At 35.4% G+C, this 21131-nt stretch overlaps 1 protein-coding gene across 1 annotated transcript in view; it reads right to left on the bottom strand.

Moving 5' to 3' along the window:
* Mms22l (MMS22 like, DNA repair protein) overlaps window positions 1-21131 on the bottom strand; it is a 110069-nt gene that overhangs the window by 69931 nt on the left and 19007 nt on the right. The window contains exons 10-13 of the mRNA XM_026786734.1: window positions 16192-16368; window positions 8456-8518; window positions 3353-3472; window positions 746-972 (exon numbers count right to left, since the gene is read on the bottom strand). Coding sequence (XP_026642535.1) covers window positions 746-972; window positions 3353-3472; window positions 8456-8518; window positions 16192-16368 — 587 coding nt within the window. The remainder of the gene's footprint in view (window positions 1-745; window positions 973-3352; window positions 3473-8455; window positions 8519-16191; window positions 16369-21131) is intronic.

The raw sequence follows: 21131 nt of genomic DNA, 5'->3' as shown, positions 1-21131 counted from the left end.
AGAGAGAGAGAGAGAGAGAGAGAGAGAGAGAACCAAACTAGATCTTCTAGGTTCTAGTCTCATTTAAGGAAGCAGCACTGACAAGCACTGACAAAAAATACAAAAAATTTAACCAATGAACCTAACAGCTACCAATGTAACATGTAAAGATTTTTTTTTAAGTTAAACAAAAAATTCTATTACTTTTAATAAACCAGAGCAAAGGATTATGTAACATTACAGTAAATTGTGGTCAAAATTGTTGCTAATACTCTGGTATTTTAAAATTCCAATCTTCAGTAGTGATTATATGAATAAGAAACTGAAACCCTCTAATTTATGGATATTAAGTTTGTTCATTATAACAAACTGGCAAGACAAAAAAATTTGGGGCTGGAGAGATGGTTCAGTGGTTAAGAGTACTGTCTGCTCTTCCAAAGATCCTGAGTTCAATTCCCAACAACCACATGGTGGCTGACAACCATCTGTAATGAGATCTGGTGCCCTCTTGAGGAAGAGACATGGTCCTTTGTCCTCATCACCTTAGGCCATGAAACCCAGTATGGACAAGTTCAATAGAACTACCATAATACTGGCTGCCCATGCACGCTTCAGCATTTCTCGGGCATAAATTTCATTTTAATTTTTAAGTTAAAGAATATATTTTAAATGTGCAAAGACTAACCACAACTTAAACATATGAATAGCAAAACTTCCAAATGTACTAGTGAACATTTATGAAAAAAAGATACTATAGAACACATACCTTCCTTTAACTTGTTTCCAAGGATGAGGGCCACTGTTCTTCATTGCTTTCTTAATGACTTTTGCCAAAATGCAAAGAAAAATGGTGTAACTGCTGCTTGATTTGTACAGGTCAGGGTCTTGTTTATCACAACAGCAGGTCTTCACCATGGTAAGCAGTGACAAGGGTGACTTGATGATATTAGTAAGGCCTTTCAAAGGAAGCCAAGAAATACTGAAGGAGCTATTCTAAATAAAAATTTAAAAAAAAAAGCACAACATAGCTGTTATAGATAAGCTTCCTAGTAAATAAAAGTGAAAGCTGCAAATACTAATTAGCCCATAAAAGCTTGTTCCACTGTAATCATAAATAAGCTTTTATTGGACTGTAATTATCACATATAACCCAGAATAAGAAAAAAAAACCATACAAAGAGAGAACAGAAGAGCTCTCTGAATCTTTTATTTTCCCCAAAATGTGTTTTTAGCAATTGGCCATAGATGTTATGAATGACCCTTAAAAACTATTCCATTTTTCTCAATGTTTCTGTTATGTCAGTTAATATTTTGGATAAAAAAACACATTACATACTCAATATACAAAATAATGGATTTCTTTATGACATTTTAATACACATACAGCATGTTGTATCACTTTTCAGTTGCTATGATAAAAAACCAAGCTCAAGGCAACTTGTGGGATTTATTTGACTTACGGTTTTAGAGCAGTGGTTCTCAACCTGTGTGTCACAAAACCTTTGTGATTACAACAACCCTTTTATAGGAGTTGTCTGGCCATAGAAAAATGCAGATATTTAATTATAACTCATAACAGTAGCAAAATTATAGCTATTTAGTAGCAACAAAAATGTTATGGTTGTAAGGCACCACAACATGAGAAACTGTATTAAAGGGTCCCAGCATTAGGAAGGTTGAGAACCATTGCTGTAGAGGGCTAAGAACCTACCATAGTAGACAAGTGGGACAGCAAGCAAACATGGTGGCTGGCATAGGCACTGGGCACTAACAGCTTAATCCACAAACAGGAATTAAAGAGAACTGGGAATGGCTCTTGTCTTTGAAATCTCAAAGCCTGTCCCTAGTGATAAACTTCCTCCAGCAAGGCCCTATCCTAAACCTACCCAAACAGCTATCAACTGGAAAACAAATACTCAAATGGCTGAGAATATGGAAGATATTTCTCATTTAAACCACCATACACATTTAAGCCTATACTGATTCCCCTTATTGTCCTCTTTTCCCCCTGTCTAGTCGCTGTGGCCATCCCTAGAACTCCCATTTTACTTAAATGCCTTGCTTTTCATAAGTTTAGATGCCTTGTATGACAAAACATATGAGACATTCTTCTAAGGCTGGCTTATTTCACTTAACATGATCATGGCAGGTTTTTTCCAGTTTCCTCAAAATTACAAAATTTTGTTATTCCTTATGGCTGAATAAACTCTGTTATGTATATACATCAGATTCCTTTCTCCAGTTTTTTTTTTATATAACCCATTTTTTTTTTTTGTAAAAGCTATATATAAGACTACTCTTGCATCTTCTCAATTATTTATTTCCTACACTTGTCCTTTTCTTCCCTTCTTTGATTTGGCTTTCTATTTGAGGACTTTAATGCCTTTGCCTGGTGGACAAATGTTCACACAGAGAGCCAGTTCATTAGTATCCACCTATAAACTAGTCCAGTTTACCCGCCCCTGTAAAGTAGACCACTTTGCCATTATGCTTATCTTTATAGTGTCCTTCATGACCTGAACTTCATCAAAGTTTGGATGTTCACACACTGAACACTGGACTTCTGTCTCAGGTCTTTGCATTTCTCCAGCCAGCCTACATATCTCATATAAAATTTTCTCACTTAATAAGTTTTATGTAAAAATAAAAATTTAGTATTTCTGGAATACCTTCCATTACCATTTTCTATCCTGACAAATTCAAACATCCTAAACCTCCTCTTCTCACTCACAAAAGTAACTAAGCTCTTTAAATGCCTTCAAATTTTTTATTTTCCTAATTCTTACCTGCCTTCTAAATCCAATTTCTTGTTTAGTTACAAAATAGTAAGAAGTGAGGAGAGTTGTAGAGACAGCCCAGTGGTCAAGAGCACTGGCTTCAGGTTCAATTCCAGCACCCACATGGTGACTCACAGACAACTGTAACACCAGTTCCAGGGAATCTGACATCCTCTTTAGGCCTCTGAATCCTCTAAATACACTGCGCACACACACGCGTGCGCACACACACATATACACACAGAGTGCACAAGCATATATGCAGGCAAAATACGCATAGACAAACAATAAATTATGCTTAAGTTTAAAAATTACTTTAAATTTATAAATCAGGATGAGTCATTTGTATAATCCCATATTTCTAGTTACTCTGCTTAACCATTCTATGGAAAAAGAACACCAAATGCTGATCCTTTATGTCAGCTCTCTACAGACAATGTTTGAAAAAAATGAAACCACATACAAGCTACATTCTACTCCAAACAAAAATTAGTATTTTAAAAAATTCAGTTTTCAAAATTAAATCATAAAATGTTCCACAAATATCATAAGCAAATTTCAAATTTCTAGAATAAATTCATATTCTATTTACTTACCAGGTTCTTACTATAATATTCCCACAGAATGGTCACAATTGAAGTATTTGGCTCCCAGAAATCACAAAGTGTCAAACAACAATGAAGATACATTCGTAACTGTTCTTCTAGTATACTATCCTAAACAAAGAAAAAAAGTTATAAAAGATAGGTAGCTCTAATAACATCCTATCATTTGATAATGTACTGAAATCCAGACCACTAAAAAGAATATGAGTATGTATCACCAAATCATGACCATTTTCAATCTTCAGAATACAGGGTCTGACCTGACATAAGAGAAAAAAAAGCTTGTTGTAGAGATCATTAGCATTAGATAACGGAAACTTTGTAATTCAGTTACCTAAAACAGAGTAGATGTTTGAAAACTGACCTTAGAAACCTAAAGAAAAAAAAATTCAACTAAAAGAGTGTGTAATGATTTAATAATTAAAATGCACAAAAAATTTCAGAACTCTTGGTCATACTTAACAATTTAACCAACCTCTTTTACAGGATTATAATATTGGCTCTTAAGAAAACACAGGATTGGTGCTGGGAAGTTGTAGATTGCAGAATACTGTCTAACATTCAGGACCATTAAGGAAGTAACGAAACTGGGCAGTAGTGGCACACACCTTTAATCCAAGCACTCAGGAGGCAGAGACAGATGGATCTCTGTGAGTTTGAGGACAGGCTAGCCTGGTCTACAGAGAGAGTTCCAGAACAGGCTCCAAAGCTACAAAAAGTAGCCCTGTCTCAAACTGCCCTTCCCCCCTCCAAAAAAAAGTAGGAGGGAGAAAGAAAGGGATGGAGGGAAGGAGAGAGGAAGAGAGAAAGGGAGAGGGAAAGAGAGAAGGAATTATGAGAGGATTAAAAATGGTTTAAGGTTAGGACACCTGCTGCCAACCTGCCAACTTATGTTTGATCCCCAAGACCCATACAGTAGAAAAAACTGACTCTGGCAAGTCAGCCTCTGACTTCTGTACACAAGCCATGGCATATGTGTGTCCATTCACATTACACAAACCCACACAGACATAAATAAATGTAATAAGCATATTTAAAAATAAGATCACAGATACAAATCTGCAAAGATAGGAGTTTACATTTGTCTGTTATTATTATTCTCAATAAGTGCCAAGCAAGATGTTGAGTTTAGTGAACTGGGTATAGATTGTGCTAAATAGTGTACTATAGGAAAGATCTAAATCAAGTCATAAGAATACATTGTCTTTGTTCTGGTTTTGTCCTTGTTGTTTTGCAAAAATTCTAAAGTGGACTGCCACTTAATACTTATGATCAAGAATTTAAAAGTAAGAAGGAATGATTCATTTCCCCCAGCAATATCCAATTGTGGGTAGGAATGGAGTAGGAAAGGATAGATAAGTCTTTCAGATTTAAACAGGGAAGAGGTAAGGAATAAAAGACATTTCTCAGGTAATAGATATATTTATTGTGTAAAATCTACACTGAAAAAAACCCACAAAAATAAATAACTACAGAGGAGGGATTAAGTATGTCTCTCATATTTCAAGTGTCTATGAGTTCTCTCAGGCCTAGAATAATGCCTTCAAGGCCCAGTACAATGTCTCATTCATAAAAGAGCCTCCATAAATGTTTCAGAAATGAATCAAAGACTAAGTCTAAGACTATTTCTACTAAGTACCTGCACACTCATTTAACCAATGGGTTCATTACTGACATTCTGACTTTGTATTATGAAAGCAAATCTAGATCTAAGCTTATACTGATGCTTACAGCATGACACTGAGCTGAGTTACATACAAATTTGATCTACATTCTTTTGAAGGCCAAAGCCTATATTCTTCGTCCTATATACAACTGTGAAGAAATTAAATATAGCATTTTAGGAGACCGTTTTACTTTATGAAGTTAGAAAAATATTGCCCTTTAGTGTCTATATATTCAAATAAAATGCTTCAAAATATTATTTCTTGTTCTGGAAGAAAAGGTGAGTCAGATGAATGTGATATATAAAATATATTTTGTCAAAGCTTACAAACCAATTATAGATCATTTGTTATATTACTCTATATTTTTACATTCTATATATCAACTATTGCCTTATTCTAAACTATTTCACATATTTTAAAAAAATACTCTTAAAAAGTTTGTGTTTGGGGATGGAGAGATCGCTGAGTGGGTAAGAACACATTCTTCTCTAACAGAAGACCTGGGTTCAGTTCCCAACATTAACAGAAGGCAGCTCAAACTGCTTACAACTCCAGCCCTAGGGGATACAATAGTCTCTGGCCTCTATGGGCACCTCCATGTACACAGTACACAGAAACTCACACAAAAATATTACATGAATAAAAAGTAAACCTCTTTAAAATGGAAAAAAAGGTTAATTTTTAAAAAGAAAAAGTATTGTGAATCAGTTAAATCGTCAATGTTCAGGCCCAGATGGTTAAGGCAAGAATATATGACATGATAGGAATAGAGAACTTGGTAGACTCAAGTTCATAACCACAAGACAGATTCATAACCTGAAAATATCTAAGAATACTTGAGTTTAGTCATTTCTTTACCTGTAGTTCCTCATCACATTCTGCAGAGGGAAATAACAATACTGCAGAACACAGATGTGTTTTCCACATTTATCTGTAAACTACATGTGAAGATTCAAATCTCAATCCCAACACTTCCTAGCTAGCTGGCCAAACCTACATAAGCTGCTTAACCCTTCCAAGCCTACATCTCTTATAGGTAAAACGTAAACACAAATAAGATCACAGCATAGGATTATCAGCACAAGACTATCATTAGCATTAATTACATTTTGCTATTTGCCAAAGAGAAAAAGCACAGGCCTACAATCTTATTCCTGAAGATCACGACAAATAAAATAAAATTCACAATCTGACTCCTTAAACAGACACATTTTACTTACTGAGTCTTAAGCCTACAATCTACTTAACACAGTCAAAAAAGGGTAAGGAAATCTATGCCCCGGCGGATCTCTGTGAGTTCAAGACTAGCCTGGTCTACAAGAGCTAGTTCCAGGACAGGCTCCAAAACCACAGAGAAACCCTGTCTCGAAAAACCAAAATAACTAAATAAATAGACCTCATGGCCTTAAACCTAGGCTGGTGTATTACGGCATGCTACTGAACTCCTAAATTTTTAACAGGCCCTATGGATATCCTATATCTCAGGGTGTGTTTGGTGTGTGTGTGTGTGTGTGTGTGTGTGTGTGTGTGTGTGTGTGTGTGTGAGAGAGAGAGAGAGAGAGAGAGAGAGAGAGAGAGAGAGTGTGAGAGAGAGAGAAAGAGAGACAGACAGACAGACAGACATCTAGTCTTATTTTGAAATTTAGGCATATTAAACATTAAGTTTGGGCATGTTTCATAGGACAAATATTGATGATGAAGCATTCAATGTTTGAGTTTAGTTACTATGTAGACATGTCAATTTAAGAATAAACTACCTATCTATAACTATATAAACATAAAAAGCAGTGCTCCAGAAGGGACAACAGGAAAGAATTTGTCATTAAACTCCTTTCTGTAGGAATGTTTGTTTTTAATTAATACTTCACATACTCTATTCGCTTTGGACATTGACTCCCTGTAATTTAAGACTTCTTTTGACATTTAAGGACCAATATGGGTATGTAGATGTAAGGAATAGTCTATGGTAAAGACTTCAAAATCTCTCCAAACTCATAGTTTTATAGAAATTTTTAAATTATTAAATACAAAAGGAAGAGAGAAAACAAAAAGACAAAACAAAACAAAAAGGCAGAAAAAAATTTCAAGCATTTACAACTTAATTAGGAAACTGAAGCTGTAAATTCCTAACTGAGATGTCGGAACAATACAGTGTTATATTTACAGACGTTACCAGTGCTTGGATTGAACAAAGCTCTGTGAGTCATTAGTATGGAACTGAGTGGAGAAGACTCTGAAAGTGGGGATGACATAAATATAGTATTCATATATGAAATTCAAAAAACTAAAGAATGAATTAGTAACTAATACAAATGACAATGGCCAATGCAATATCTATTTCTTATTTCATGACTACTCCTTGATTTCCTAATTCCAGAAGTTAAAAAAATATATAAAGTGTTACTAGATCAATATATTTAAAACAGAAAGACAATTAAAATTATATAGGAAAATATTGAAACAAAAATATTCTCTATAATGGTTAAAACATTTCTCATTTAAAGTCCTTAATTCTCTGGTATTCTATGAGACATCCAGCTCATATCTGATAAGGTTCTTATGATAATTAGAAACATTTATGTTTACTTACAGTTAACACAGACAGCACATGTAACTTCAACCATTTACAGTTTTCAGATTTAGCTTTTCGGTCTAAAGAGATGGCTTAGTGGTCAGATATATCATTTCTATAAGCATAAATACACAAAGCCATCTTCTTTTATTATTATTATGCCTCTTCAAGTTTCAAATAATCTTCATTAAAAGAAAAGCAATTTATTTCCCAAATTAAAGAATATTTCATACTATATCCTCCAATAAAGGGTTCCTTGCTTTATAGAACTTTATATAACTACAACATATTTAAAGAGGGGTGAACAGGATATTTAAAACTATTTTAAAGGAGGTCAAGTCTGACCTCTGGGCCATGAAGCACTACATTAACAGCTCTGTGGAAAGAAAAATGATAAGGTATGAAATGAGTGCTCAGAAACGAGGACCTTATCAGTGAGAATAGAATTCAAGCCTGTAAGACAAATTGCTCAGCAAGGCGAGTCACCTTCCTGCTGAGAGGAGGATAGAGCTGCATTTCCAACACCACCGACTATCTCCTTCATCATGTCGCCTGGCTTGCTATCATACAGTCAAGGAATGGCTTATAACTCAGAAGCATCTCCTACTTATTTTGAATACATTCTTTCAAAGTCACCAACTAAGATAATTATCTTTGTCCTTTAACTGACAAATTCAGTGTTAAAAATAAAAACCTTTAAAGGATTTAATATGAATTACTGTGACTTGGTCCCTCAAAGAATCTCAGATTTGTAATAAATTGCCATTTAAGTCATTTTAAGTTTGCTTATTTTTGTAAGTAAAATCTATATTATAAAATGCAGAAGTCATATGTTGTTTTGTTTTAGCTACATACCTGAACAGTGATGGACTGTTTCAAAAGTTCTTCTATAAAGCCCCAATTTGACTCCATCTGTCTCTGAAAAGAGAAAATATGACAGCATTGAAACTATTGTTCTTGATTATGCACACATTTAAATGTATAGTACAAGTGCAAAATTACTGTTAAAATACCTTTGTAAATTCTTTCAGTAAAAATTTTAGCTGACATACTTGAAATAAAATCTAAAATTATGCTAATCCAATAGAAAGCATATCTGGTCTTATTTTATAAAAGTAGTACTTCAATAGGTTTATAAATATTTTAAATACTTAATTTGCTGTTACATATAATTTAACTTGAATATTGATAGAGATATACATTTTTTTAAGTTTACATGCCAGTTTTTCCTATTCTCCTTCTTACATAAGATTTTCTTCATTTTATTTGAAATATCTATCTTATTAAATTAAAACTTTTCTGTAGTTTTATATATAAAGAAAACCTGATAGGTCTTTCATTTAACAAATGGCCATCTATCTGCAAAATCTATGCATGACTTTATGTATCAAAGAAGAGAATTTCAGTGAACTTTAACAAAGTTTCTCAAAATCTCGATTTTTCTAACAAAAAATCCTTGAGGATACTCTCTCAGCACACACAGTTCTTGAGACTGAGATAAGTGGATATTGGTTAAAACCAGAAGCAATAAGAAAGCACTTCCAAAAGCAATCAAATAGTTTCTAATGCAAAAAGAAAGTGTGAAAAGTAATTTAAACTTCAAAAAGCAAAGCGAGAGTTCTAAAGAGCAAAGATACAGCCCTTTGTGGTGCAAACCTTTGGTGGAAGGCAGATCTCTTGAGTTCAAGGCCAGACTGGTCTACAGGTGGTGCAGGATAGTCAATCATCCAAGTTACAGACTGGTATCAGATCATACTATGATTATTCTCATAAAAATAAACTCTAAAACGGGCGGCGGTGGCAAATGCCTTTAATCCCAACCTCGGGAAACAGAGGCAAGCAGATCTCTGTGAATTCGAGGCCAGCCTGGTCTACAAGATCAAGTTCCAGGACAGGCTTCAAACCTTGTCTCAGAAAAACAAACAACAAAAAACCTAATGAATAAAAGGTATGTTTATGAATAAAAGGTGTTTACTACTTGTGATTTTAAAAGGCTGGAAAATATTCACATAAGAGCTAGCTCCACTAAATCAATACTTCCTAACTAATAGGAGCAGTAACAGCAGTAGTCAGGAACTAAAACAGCCTCTTATGGTCTGGTCTTGGTCTGTATCAGCATATAGTCCCCTCCCCCAATACAAAGAAGATGGTCATCAATAAACCAACAATACTAATGTGAGGGGCAACATGTCACTTCTATGAACTTTCCATCTTGACAGTACTCTCTTGATAATTTAATCAAGGAAACATCCCTAGTGCGAACAGACCTGAAGTCCAAAGAATGAGAAACTAAAATATTCTACCAAAATTAGATCTTCTAGTCCCAATTAAGCCTTCAGGAACTTCCTCTAAGTGACAACTTGACGAAATCTTCATGGCAGATTCTGAGCCAGGAACCACCTAGATACCACCCCCCACCTCCCCACCCCCGCAAATGCCTAACTCTTAGAAACTGAGAGTGAGCTATATAATGTTCCTTTTCACTATCTTTTTGGTTATGTAACCATTACTAATGAAATGACTTAGTTACTACTGACAAACAAAAACAAACAAACAAAAAACACTTGTCTGATCCATCAGATATCAAAGCCTGAAAGAAATACCTTGGTCTGGAGACCTATCTATCACAATGGTGTGGGGATATGTCAGAGGAGAGGCTGGTCATCACCACAGAATATCAGGGCAGGATTTGATCAAGTTCCACCAACACAAAAAGTGACTTTGGGTCAGCTAACCTTGAGACTGAGATCAACCACTTGAGCAGTAAGAGGTTATGCACGTGTAATGAAGGTCCTAGAAACTATGAATACTGAAGATGAAGCAAAACCTTGGTCAAGAATATACACTTTGGCCAGGCAGTGGTGGTACACACCTTTAATCCCAGCACGCAGCACTCGGAAGACAGAGACAGGCGGATCTCTGGGTGTTCGAGACCAGCCTGATCTACAAGAGCTAGTTCCAGGACAAGCTCAAAAGCTCCAGAAAAACCATTGGGGGGGAGGGGGGGACGACAACAACAACAAAAAAAACAGAAAAACAAAACGAAAAAGAATAGACACTCTGAATACTGTCACACATGGATGCCAGAAGATTAGTATGAAAGAATAAATGAAACCGCCCTTTGGTGGTTCCACCTGTTCTCTGCCCTATGTACTTCTTACCTTTCCTAATTTGCTTTCTATTGTTGTGGTAAACAACACGACCAAAATCAGCTTGAGGAGGGAAGGGTTTATTCATCTTACAGCTTGTAGACTATTATGAAGAGAAAATGTCACCACCAGGGCCAAGTAATCAGGAACAGGACAAGGTTGATACAATTCATATTTTTGTTTTACAACTGGATGTTAATGAGTTTACTTCAATTGTCCTAACAAGCCATTTAAATCAGAGTAGTGTAATTCTTACCCAAAGAATTTCAGCAATGTGAACTACATGATGGCTAAAATTTAAATAAATTAAACTATTTATCAAAAGACAAGGTGGAGGAAAATCATACAAGGATTCACCCCTAGATAAAGGGCTACAAGCAACTGATGACTGCTAAGAGGAAGAGCTGGTCTTCCCCAGGGATGAGCCCCTGACACATTATCAAACAGCAAGTGATCAGTCCTTAAAGCATATGCGTACAAACGTCATTGGGTGGGCTAAAGAAATTGTACTTATATTTATATGCATGTATACATAAAAAACTTTATATTAAAAAAGTAACTACCAGCCCAAACCCAACATAAGAGAATACAGTACCAAAAACATTATTTTATTTCCACAAGCAAATTTAAGCATGCAAGAATTGTTCCTACATATTATTTCACCATAATATTGCCCACATATCTAATGTCTAAAAGCCAAGTCATGTAGGAGCCATCAATCTGAGACTATATTTTCTACTTTTTATTCCAACATTAATGTTTATAGGGAATAGCCCACCACAAACAGAAAGCCTCACTTTCCACCTCCGGCAGACTGCATCTGGACTTGTGCAACTCTCATTTTAAGATTACATTTCATAGCTTTTATTAGGTTGTCATTTCAAATGCTCCAGAAAGAGCATGCCTGATGATAACCCCATGCTCTTGGCAGAAAACACAGTGTCACAGTTGACCTTTGTAATGCCCAAAAGTAATTCACATCTTTAAACTATGTTTGGCTGTAAAATAAATTGACTGGGATTCTAAGAGAATAACAAATTCTCATCGAGATTGAGAGAACATTAAGCAGAAATGAATAAAAAACTAGCGCTTCTAATATGAGAACTAAGATACCATATTTTTCTTTACAGGCTTATAAAAAGATACTGTCTAATTTTCAAAGTTACAGAAACTTAAAACATAATCATATCTAAAATTTATTTAAAATGTAAAGATTTCATATCAAACTTTGGGAGAAGTTGAAACATCACATTTAAAAGCTAAAACATCTTATTTTATCTACAATATTTGTTTGGTGAAAACCATGTAACTTTTATTACTTATCATCCACCACAGTATTGGTCAGGGGGAAAAAGCACACTACTATACAACCTCTTCCTGCAGGATAGCTGGCAACATCAATATATCGTAAGGAGGAAAAAGCATCAAGGCAATTTTTAAAGTTATGATTTAAATATATCCCAGACACAAATTAACATTCGTTTACAATTTTTCTGAAGGAACCAACCGATATGCCTTTAAAGTAATCAATAAGAATGACTATGTAATTTACCAATGAGGTAACTTGGGGAATAAAATTGGACATAAGATTAAAGTCAGTTGGCATAAAATGGATTGCCTATGGCAAACTGGAGCACATGGTTATCCTACCAAAGATTTACTTGTAAGAGTCAATCTTTTGGAGAACTGCTTTAAAAAGAAAAAAAACAAATTTATCTAAGTGACAAAATAAAGGAACCCTTGATCACTATATATTCCTACTTCTTCACCCATAAGACGGATATATCTTTTTCTCCTACTTTTTGGCACACTAAAACGTGAATAATCATTTAGTTAGTAAATACATTCTAAATACAATATGCATTTCCACACCTAATGAAAACTATTAGTAATGGAAAAACTAGTCACTAATGTGACTCTATCTTTAAAAGTCACACCAAAGTTAAAAAAATATTGGAAACTCTGAGAATACACACTAAAAGCAACTTTTATTTTATATGTACATCTATAAATATATATTATATTTTATCACAGAAAGTTTCCACTTCCAAATGTGGGAGTTTCCTTTAAAAATCCTTCCACATAAATAAGATTTTAAACAGTATTTTAAAATATTTTGGCAAAAGAAAACTACAAAGGAACAAAATTAAAAGACACATTGCTTTCTTGACTCAACACTAGTAAAAGTAATAACCTCCAGAGATATAAGAATAAACCATCAGTGCACTGTAGCAGCAATGACAGAGCAACAATGGGACTATCTAAGGATAAGTATTAACCACTACTGAACAGCACTCACTACAGTGTTACTATAGTTCAAATAAGTTTAATAAGCTAAAAGAATATTCCCTAAAGCAAAGCAAGAACAATGTATTTCATATAGATCCTCTTATAAACACTTATTATAACACCAAATACAACTCAGAAGTGTTTGACAAAGTATTACATTTATATACACTGATTAAAATAAGAAATGTGTTCTTAGAGGAATTATGTAGAACAGAAAGAAAAATAAAAATGCTTATGTTGAGACTTCAGAATTATAGCAATATTTAAATTTACTTAATGTTGATAATATTCTAATAAATAAGTGATGTTAAACATCAGCATACTATTCCACAAAAGTACTTAATAAATGGGCTATACAGAAATTATGCCAGCTACTAAAATTTGAGTATGTGTTATGTATTAGGAAGGCAAACTCTCATGGACAGAATGAAAGGACATGCAGTTCATCTGTGTCTGTTTATTCTAATTTCTCAAAAGAAAAAGAAAAAAAAATGGCAGCTTAAATTGCCATGAACTTTCTGCACCAATAACTTATCTTGATGATTTTCTTAAGAACTTTTGTTATAAAGGAGATATTTTTAAGATTTCCAGGGGCCTATTTATTGCTACAACACTGTCAGTCCAACACTCAGACACTATAGACAACATCTCAGAAATCAAGTTGTTTAATGCTCAAAAGAGCAAGCTTGTCCACTTTATCAAGAAGCAGATTTCATAAGTGTGGTAATTTCAATGCAACTGGCCCCATAAGCTCATTAGAGACACTATTAGTAGGTTGGGCCTTGATGAAATATATGTGGCCTTTTTGAAGGAAGTACGTTAAAGTGTGGAAGGGCTTTGAGGTCTCCTACGCTCAAGCTACACCCAGTGAGACAGTTCACTTCCTGTTGCCTGCAGAGCTGTAGAATTTTCAGTTCCTTCTCCAGTACCATGTCTGCCTGCAAGCCATGGTGCCAACCATGATGATAATGGACTGAACCTCTGAACTGTAAACCACCCAATTAAATGTTTTCCTTTGGTCATGGTGTCTCTTCACAGTAATAGAAACTAAGACAATAAGCTCAGAGAATGATGTTTATACCTAGAGAAGCTGAAACCAAGGAATATTATAATCATAGATTCACAACCCCAAATCGGATTACTAAATAAGGATTTAGTACTAAATACAGACTTGATGCCTAGAAACTTGCCTATTTTATTTAAGACATTGGGTTTTGAGAAGGACTTCATTCCACTGCCAAGGCTAACTTGGAACTCACTATTGTAGTTTAAAAGGGCCAGCCAAGAAAAACCAACCAATAAGTGAGCACCCTAACTCTGAACCCAGAGCCAGTGAAAGAAACACCCTATTCCTGAACCCAGAACCAAAGAAACACTCTCTGACTCTGAAACCAGTGTCAAAGAAACATACTTTGTCACAGAATTAGAGCCAGTAAAGAAATATGTCCTGGCCCTAAGATTACAGTCAACAAGCTAAAAGGGTAGAGCCATCTCTGGCCCTGACTAACTAAACTAAGCAATCCCTGAGCAGAAAAACTTCTCCCAGAGAAAACTCTGCCTCTAAGAAGCCCTATATAAGCCCTTCTGTCTGTTCAGTTGGGGAAACTGTTCTTTACCACCCTGGCAGAGGCAGCCACTCTCCTGGATTCCTCCTTCCCAAACCATTTTTTTTAAAAGTCTTGGGTTCAATGGCACAGAATAGAAGAACCTGGCTTGGATGTCACTTAGGGAACTGAACAGAAAAACCTTGCTGAGATGTCCCCTTAGGGGGCTAGGGGCCTGAGCAAGGTTAAGCAGAAAAAATAACTGGAACAGGAGGAGATTCTACACTTCTGTAGGGGTTTCCCTTTAGTAGAATGTAGCAGAAGAAGTTATAGCTTGGGCCACAGAAAAAGAAGCTGATAGTTCTGCTAGGACTTTTCCCCTTAGTGGAACAAATCAGAGTCAGCTATAACAGTTCTCTAGGAGAGAAGCAGGATTGCTATATCCTGCAAGGAACCCCCCCCATGGCACCCCAACTTCAGGTAGCCTGATCTTCCGACAAGTCAGAGCACCTTTCCCTCCAGGGCTGAGCTATCCTATTGTGGTCCTAAGTAAAGACTGGCTTCCTGATAAGTCAGGATATCTTTTCAAATCCAGAGTTGAAACACTCACACTCACCTACTACTATGCAATATAGGCTAGTCTTGAATTTGTGTTGATCCTCCTGCCTCAGATGTCTGAATTTCACAGAACTGACATGCTTGTAAAATTCTGTTATTTTTTGAGAAAGAAATTATACACATACAGAAATTAAAAACATCAAATAGGATTCATATATATATATTTATATATATAATATATATTATAAATATATATTAGATGGTTTAAATCATAAGAAATTGAGTAATGCCATAAAAGACTGTTTCCAACTAAGCAGTAATTCAACAGATAGATAAAATCTGTATTCTTTGAAGCAAAATTGATAGTCTGTTAAATAGATTTAAGGAAAAGCATGTCAAAAGAAATGTTATGCAAAATAAACACTTTAAAAAATTATGCCTTTTAAAATCAAGTGTATGCGTTGGGTTTGCGCAACACTGCAGTTGCCTGCAGCAGACCCAAAGAAGACAGCAGATCCTCTGAAACTAAAGTGGATGCAGGGAATAAACGTCAGGTCCTCTGTAAGCGTAGTATGTGTTCTTAAACACTGAGCTGTACTTCCAGCCCCAAAAGAAACTTTCATTTTATTTCACACAAACCAACTGATTCATTTCAGGGAGACATAGATTATATGCTTTCCCTCTGACACTCTTGCAGAATTTATAAGTAGAAGGAAACTGTGGACCAAGGCAAAGCCATGATTTTTCCATGAGAAAACAAAGGATAAAAAAATTTGAGCAATTTACTCAAAGTCCATGGAAGACTTAAGAACAGAGCCAAGATTGGAGACCAAGTCTTCTACAAATTGCTTTCCATTTATCAAACAATAAAAATGTGAACTTTAAAAATCTTCAAGATTAGTAGATGTTTATAGAAACATTATACAAAAAAATTTGTTTCCAATAACCTAAATTTTTATTTACTACTCATTTGCTTTACGTTTCTCTTTAAAGAAACATATTAACTGATAGTATACAAACACTAAAAATAAAGAGCAAATATAAATCTCACCATTTCATCTGATACACCATGGCGATCAATCTGGTACAGTGATGCTACATGAACATTAATCCACCAACTAAAGCCTAATGGATCCTTGGCCTGGGTTAGAGAAGCAGAAGGTCTTCGTTGGTCATTTGATTTTTCAAAAAATGTTTTAAGAAGTTTATTCAGCCAATTCCAAAATGACTAAAGGAACAAAAAGAACACAATTCAGTTAAATTAAGACACAACTCTAATGACCTCTGAATTAAAGTTTTTCTTGTTCATAATGAAATATGCACACATAATAGAGCATCAATTATGAACCTTAATGTGTTTTATATTTTAAAGATGTCTTTTGTCAATAACCTACAGAATGTTCTGAAAATCTGTCTTGTAAATATATCATCTGGTAATCCGCACAGGAAATGATTAATAACACTTCAGAGAACCACAGATAAGCCCCCTTATCCCAGACCTCCAACACTCCCTCAGAGCACACCCAGTCTAGCCCCAACTGCCCACCACTCCTGAACCCCCAACTCAGATAAAAAGCCCCTACTTTTCTAGAGGCTACAGCAGCACCCAGGACCCCAGACAAGACCCAGCAACCCATGCGTGCAGACCATCAACCTACTAACAACTCCCCCGTCCTCATCACCATAATTCATGCGGAAGTCCCCTGCTTTACCAGTGGTCACAAGGGCACTCAGAACCATCAAAGGGAAGATTCCAGTCCACAGACTGCCAACACTTCCTCAGTTCCTGTACAACCTATCCCCAAAAAGCATTCTTCCACATCACCATATCCTAACCCACAAATCCTAAAGAAACACCTACTCCACCTGAGGCCAACAGAATCCCAGATCACTCTCGTTAGAAGACCAAAGGAAACAGAAATCAAAATTTAAAAAAAAAAAACAAAAACCTACAGCGAAGACAAACTCAGCACCTAAACCTATAATTACTCCAAACACAGATGCCTAGATACCAGCATAAAAATACAATTGGGAACCAAAAACCTATGGAGAAACCCTGTCTAGAAAATCAAAAAAAAAAAAAAAAAAATACAATCAACAACAGCCAGAATAACACAGCTGAAGCACAAGAAAACAGTCTTAAAGCCATCTTTCTAAGTATAATAGAGGTCCTAAAACAGGAAGGGAATAAATTCCTTAAAGAAAGAGAGGAAAAAACAAACAAAAAATGGAGGAAATTAATAAGTTCCTTTTTAAAAGCCAAGAAAAGGCAAACAATGAAAGGAAATGAATAAAACTGTTCGAGACAATGGAATAGAAAGAAAATGGAATAGAAGCAATAAAGAAAACTGAAACAGAGAATACAGGAGATGGAAAAATCTAGGTAATCAAACAGGAACTACAGATGCAAGCATCACCAATAGAATACGAACGATGAAAGAAGCTCAGGTGCTGCCAAAATACAACAGAAAAAATGGATAAATCAGATCAAAGAATATGTTAAATATACAAAATTCCTGATAGAAAACTTCCAAGAAATATGGGACACTATGAAAAGACCAAATCTAAGACTACTGGGAATAAAATAGGAATAGAAGGAGAAGAATATCAGCTCAAAGAACAGAAACATATTTTTTAATAAAGTCAAATAAGAAAATTTTTCTAACATAAAGGACATGCCTATAAAGATACAAGAAGCTTACAGAACTCCAAAGAAATCAGATCTGAAAAGAAAGTCCCAGAGAAGTAAAATAATCAAAACATTAAACATACAAAACAAGGAATATTAAAAGCTTCAAGGGAAAAGGACCAAGTAACATAAAGGCAGACCTATTAAAATTATATCCAACATTTCAACATAGACTCTAAAAGCCAGAAGGTCCTGGACTTACATCCTGCCAACTCTAAGAGACCATTTGCCAGCTCAGGCTAATATACTCAGCAAAAGTTCTTGAAGAAAAGAAGATATTCCATGATAAAGTCAAATTTAAATTCACAAATCCAGGTCTACAGAATATACTAAAAGAAAAACACAAGGAAGTTAACTATATCCATGAAAATGAAAGGTCTGAACTTTCCCCATTTTGCAGCTGGGCCTCAGTTTCCTGTAAGGACAATGAGAGAGATAACATGTACAAGGCCTGAGCCAGCTCCCATAGTACCTCAAGGCAAGGACCAAATAGAATCAGGTCCTGAGACTTGTCCAATCATGCCCAAAGATGGAAGAATTACAGTCCTAGTCAGGCCCTGCTATTCTTAGGCAATTAGGCAAGTACTAATGTAACTTCTACTTGTTTATCCAATCATAGATAGGATGACCTAACTGTCCCTGAAACTCCCCCTAGCTGTGCTTAAAAGGAGCCTGTGTGCTCTTATCATCATCAGCATTTTGCCTTTGTATCAGATATGTTGTCCAAACATGCTGGAATCTTTACTCTCAAGATAATAAACACTGAATGTACACGGCTGGTAGTCTTTTGTGAGACTTCTCGTGAACCCTAACAAAAACACAGGAAACTGAAAGGGACATGCACACTATCACTAGAACCTATAAGAACAAGAACAACAACAACGACAAAGTAACAGGAATTAGCAATCACTGGTCATTGATATCGCTAATTTCAATAAACTCAATTCCCCCAATGTCCCCCCCAAAACACAGACTAACAGAATGGATGTGAAAACAGGATCCATCCTTATGCTGCATACAAGAAATACACCTCAGCATCAAAGAGAGACATTACCTCAGAGTAAACAGAAAAAGATTTTCCAACCAAATGAACCTAAGAAACATGTTGGCGTAGCCATTTTAGTATCTAACAAAATGAATTTCAACCCAAAACTAATCAAAGGTGACAGGGAAGGGAACTTCATATTCATCAAAAGTAAGAACCACCAAGATGATCTTTCAGTTCTTAACATCTATACCCCAAGTACAATGGCACACCACACGTTTGTAAAGGAAACCCTAGTAAATCTTAAATACACCTTCGTCTCAGCACCTCCCAGAACAGTCTTCTAAACTAACCATATTTTCAGTTACAAAGAAAGTCTAAACAGATACAAGAAAATTGAAATAACTCCTTGCATCCTATCAGAATACCACAGATTAAAACTGATTTCAACAACAACAGAAACAACAAACTCACGGAAACTGCACAACTACAAACTCATGGAAACTGAACAACTCTCTACTGAATGAATGCTGAGCCAAGGCAGAAAAAAGGAAAATTAAAAATTTCTTAGAATTCAATAAAAATGAATTCACAATACACCCAAACTTATGGAACTCGGTGAATGTGGTTCTAGGAGGAAATTGCAAAACATTAAGTGTCTAAGGAAACAGAGGAGGTCTCGTGCTAACAAAGAGCACATCTGAAAACACTAGGACAAAAAGAAGCCAACACATCCAAAAGGAGAAGATGCCAGGAAATAACCAAATTGAGAACAGAAATCAATAAAATAGAAACAAAGAGAACACAAAGAATCAATGAAACAAAGACCTGGTTCTTGAAGAAAATCAACAAGATAGACAAGCCTTTATCCAACCTAAGTTAGACAGAGAGAGATATTCAAACTAACAAAATCATAAACTAAAAGTGGAACATAACAACTGAAGCCAAGGAATCAAAACAATCATGAGTTCAAACTTTTAAAACCTGTACTACTCAAAATTTGAAAATCTAAAAGGAGTGGAGAATATTCTTGCTAAATACACTTAGCAAGGTTGAATCACAATCAAATAAACAATTTAAATAGATCTATAACTCTCAAGGGAATAGAATCAGTCATTAAAAGTTTCACAACTATAAAAAACACTAAGGCCAGACAGTTTTAACACAGAATTCTAACAGACTTTCAAAGATGAGTTAACACCAATACTCCTCATATTATTCCATAAAACTGTCAAATTCATTTTATGAGACCACAGTCACCCTGATACCCAAACCATAGAAAGATTCAAAGAAAGGGAATTACAGACCATTTCCCTCATGAACACTGATTCAAAAATACTTGCAAACTGAATCTAAGAAAAATCAAAAAGATCATCCACCATAATCCAGTGAGCGTCACTCCAGAAATACAGGGACGGTTCAACACATAAAAATCAGTCAATGTAGTCTACCATATAAACAAGCTGAAAGAAAAAATCTATATGATCATCATTCGATGCTGAAAAAGTCTGTGAGACAAAAATTGACCACCCCTTCATCATAAATGTCTTGGAAAGATCAGAGTTAAAAGGGACATTAACTAAACATAATAAAGCCGATTTATAGCAAGCCAATAGCCAACATCAAATTAAATGAAGAGAAACTCAAAAGTAATTTCACCAAAAATCAGGAACAAGGCTCCATATCAATTCAATGTAGTAATTGGAGTTATAGCAAGAATAATGAGACAACCGAAGGAGGCTACAAATTGGAAAGCAAGAAGTTAAAGTATTTGCAGATCTGATTGCTGTGGGAGAATTGTCTGTATTCTGTCAATCATGTATTTTAATAAAACTCTGATTGGTCAGGCAGGAAGTAAAGGCGGGTCAACCAGACAGGAAATATAGGCGGGGCAATAAGAACAGGAGTATTCTGGAAAGCAGGAAGCTCCAGCTCCAATTCCAGCCCAGACCACCAAGAAGCAAGATGTAACCTGCTGGCTGAGAAAGGTACTGAGCCATGTGGCTAAAATAGGTAAGAATAATGGGTTAATATAAGCTACAAGAGCTAATAAGAAGACTGAGCTAATGGGCCAAACAGTTTATAACTTATGGAGATCTGTGTGATTTTCTTTGGGACTTGCTGGCTGTGGAGTACCAGGTGGGACAGAAACCCCAACAAGCCGGCCCTTCATATTACAGACTGCATATATAAGTGACCCCAAAATTATACCAGGGAACTCCTACAGCACAAGTGACAGATAGCTCATGATATTTGCAGGCAAATGGATACAACCAGAAAAAATTCAGAGTGAGGTGAACCAGACCCAGAAAGACAA

Source organism: Microtus ochrogaster, linkage group LG5, assembly GCF_000317375.1.
Source record: "Microtus ochrogaster isolate Prairie Vole_2 linkage group LG5, MicOch1.0, whole genome shotgun sequence".
NCBI classification, from domain to species: Eukaryota; Metazoa; Chordata; class Mammalia; order Rodentia; family Cricetidae; genus Microtus; species Microtus ochrogaster.
Note: the sequence above shows the minus strand (reverse complement) of the source record. Positions and strands in the feature narration are given on the sequence as shown.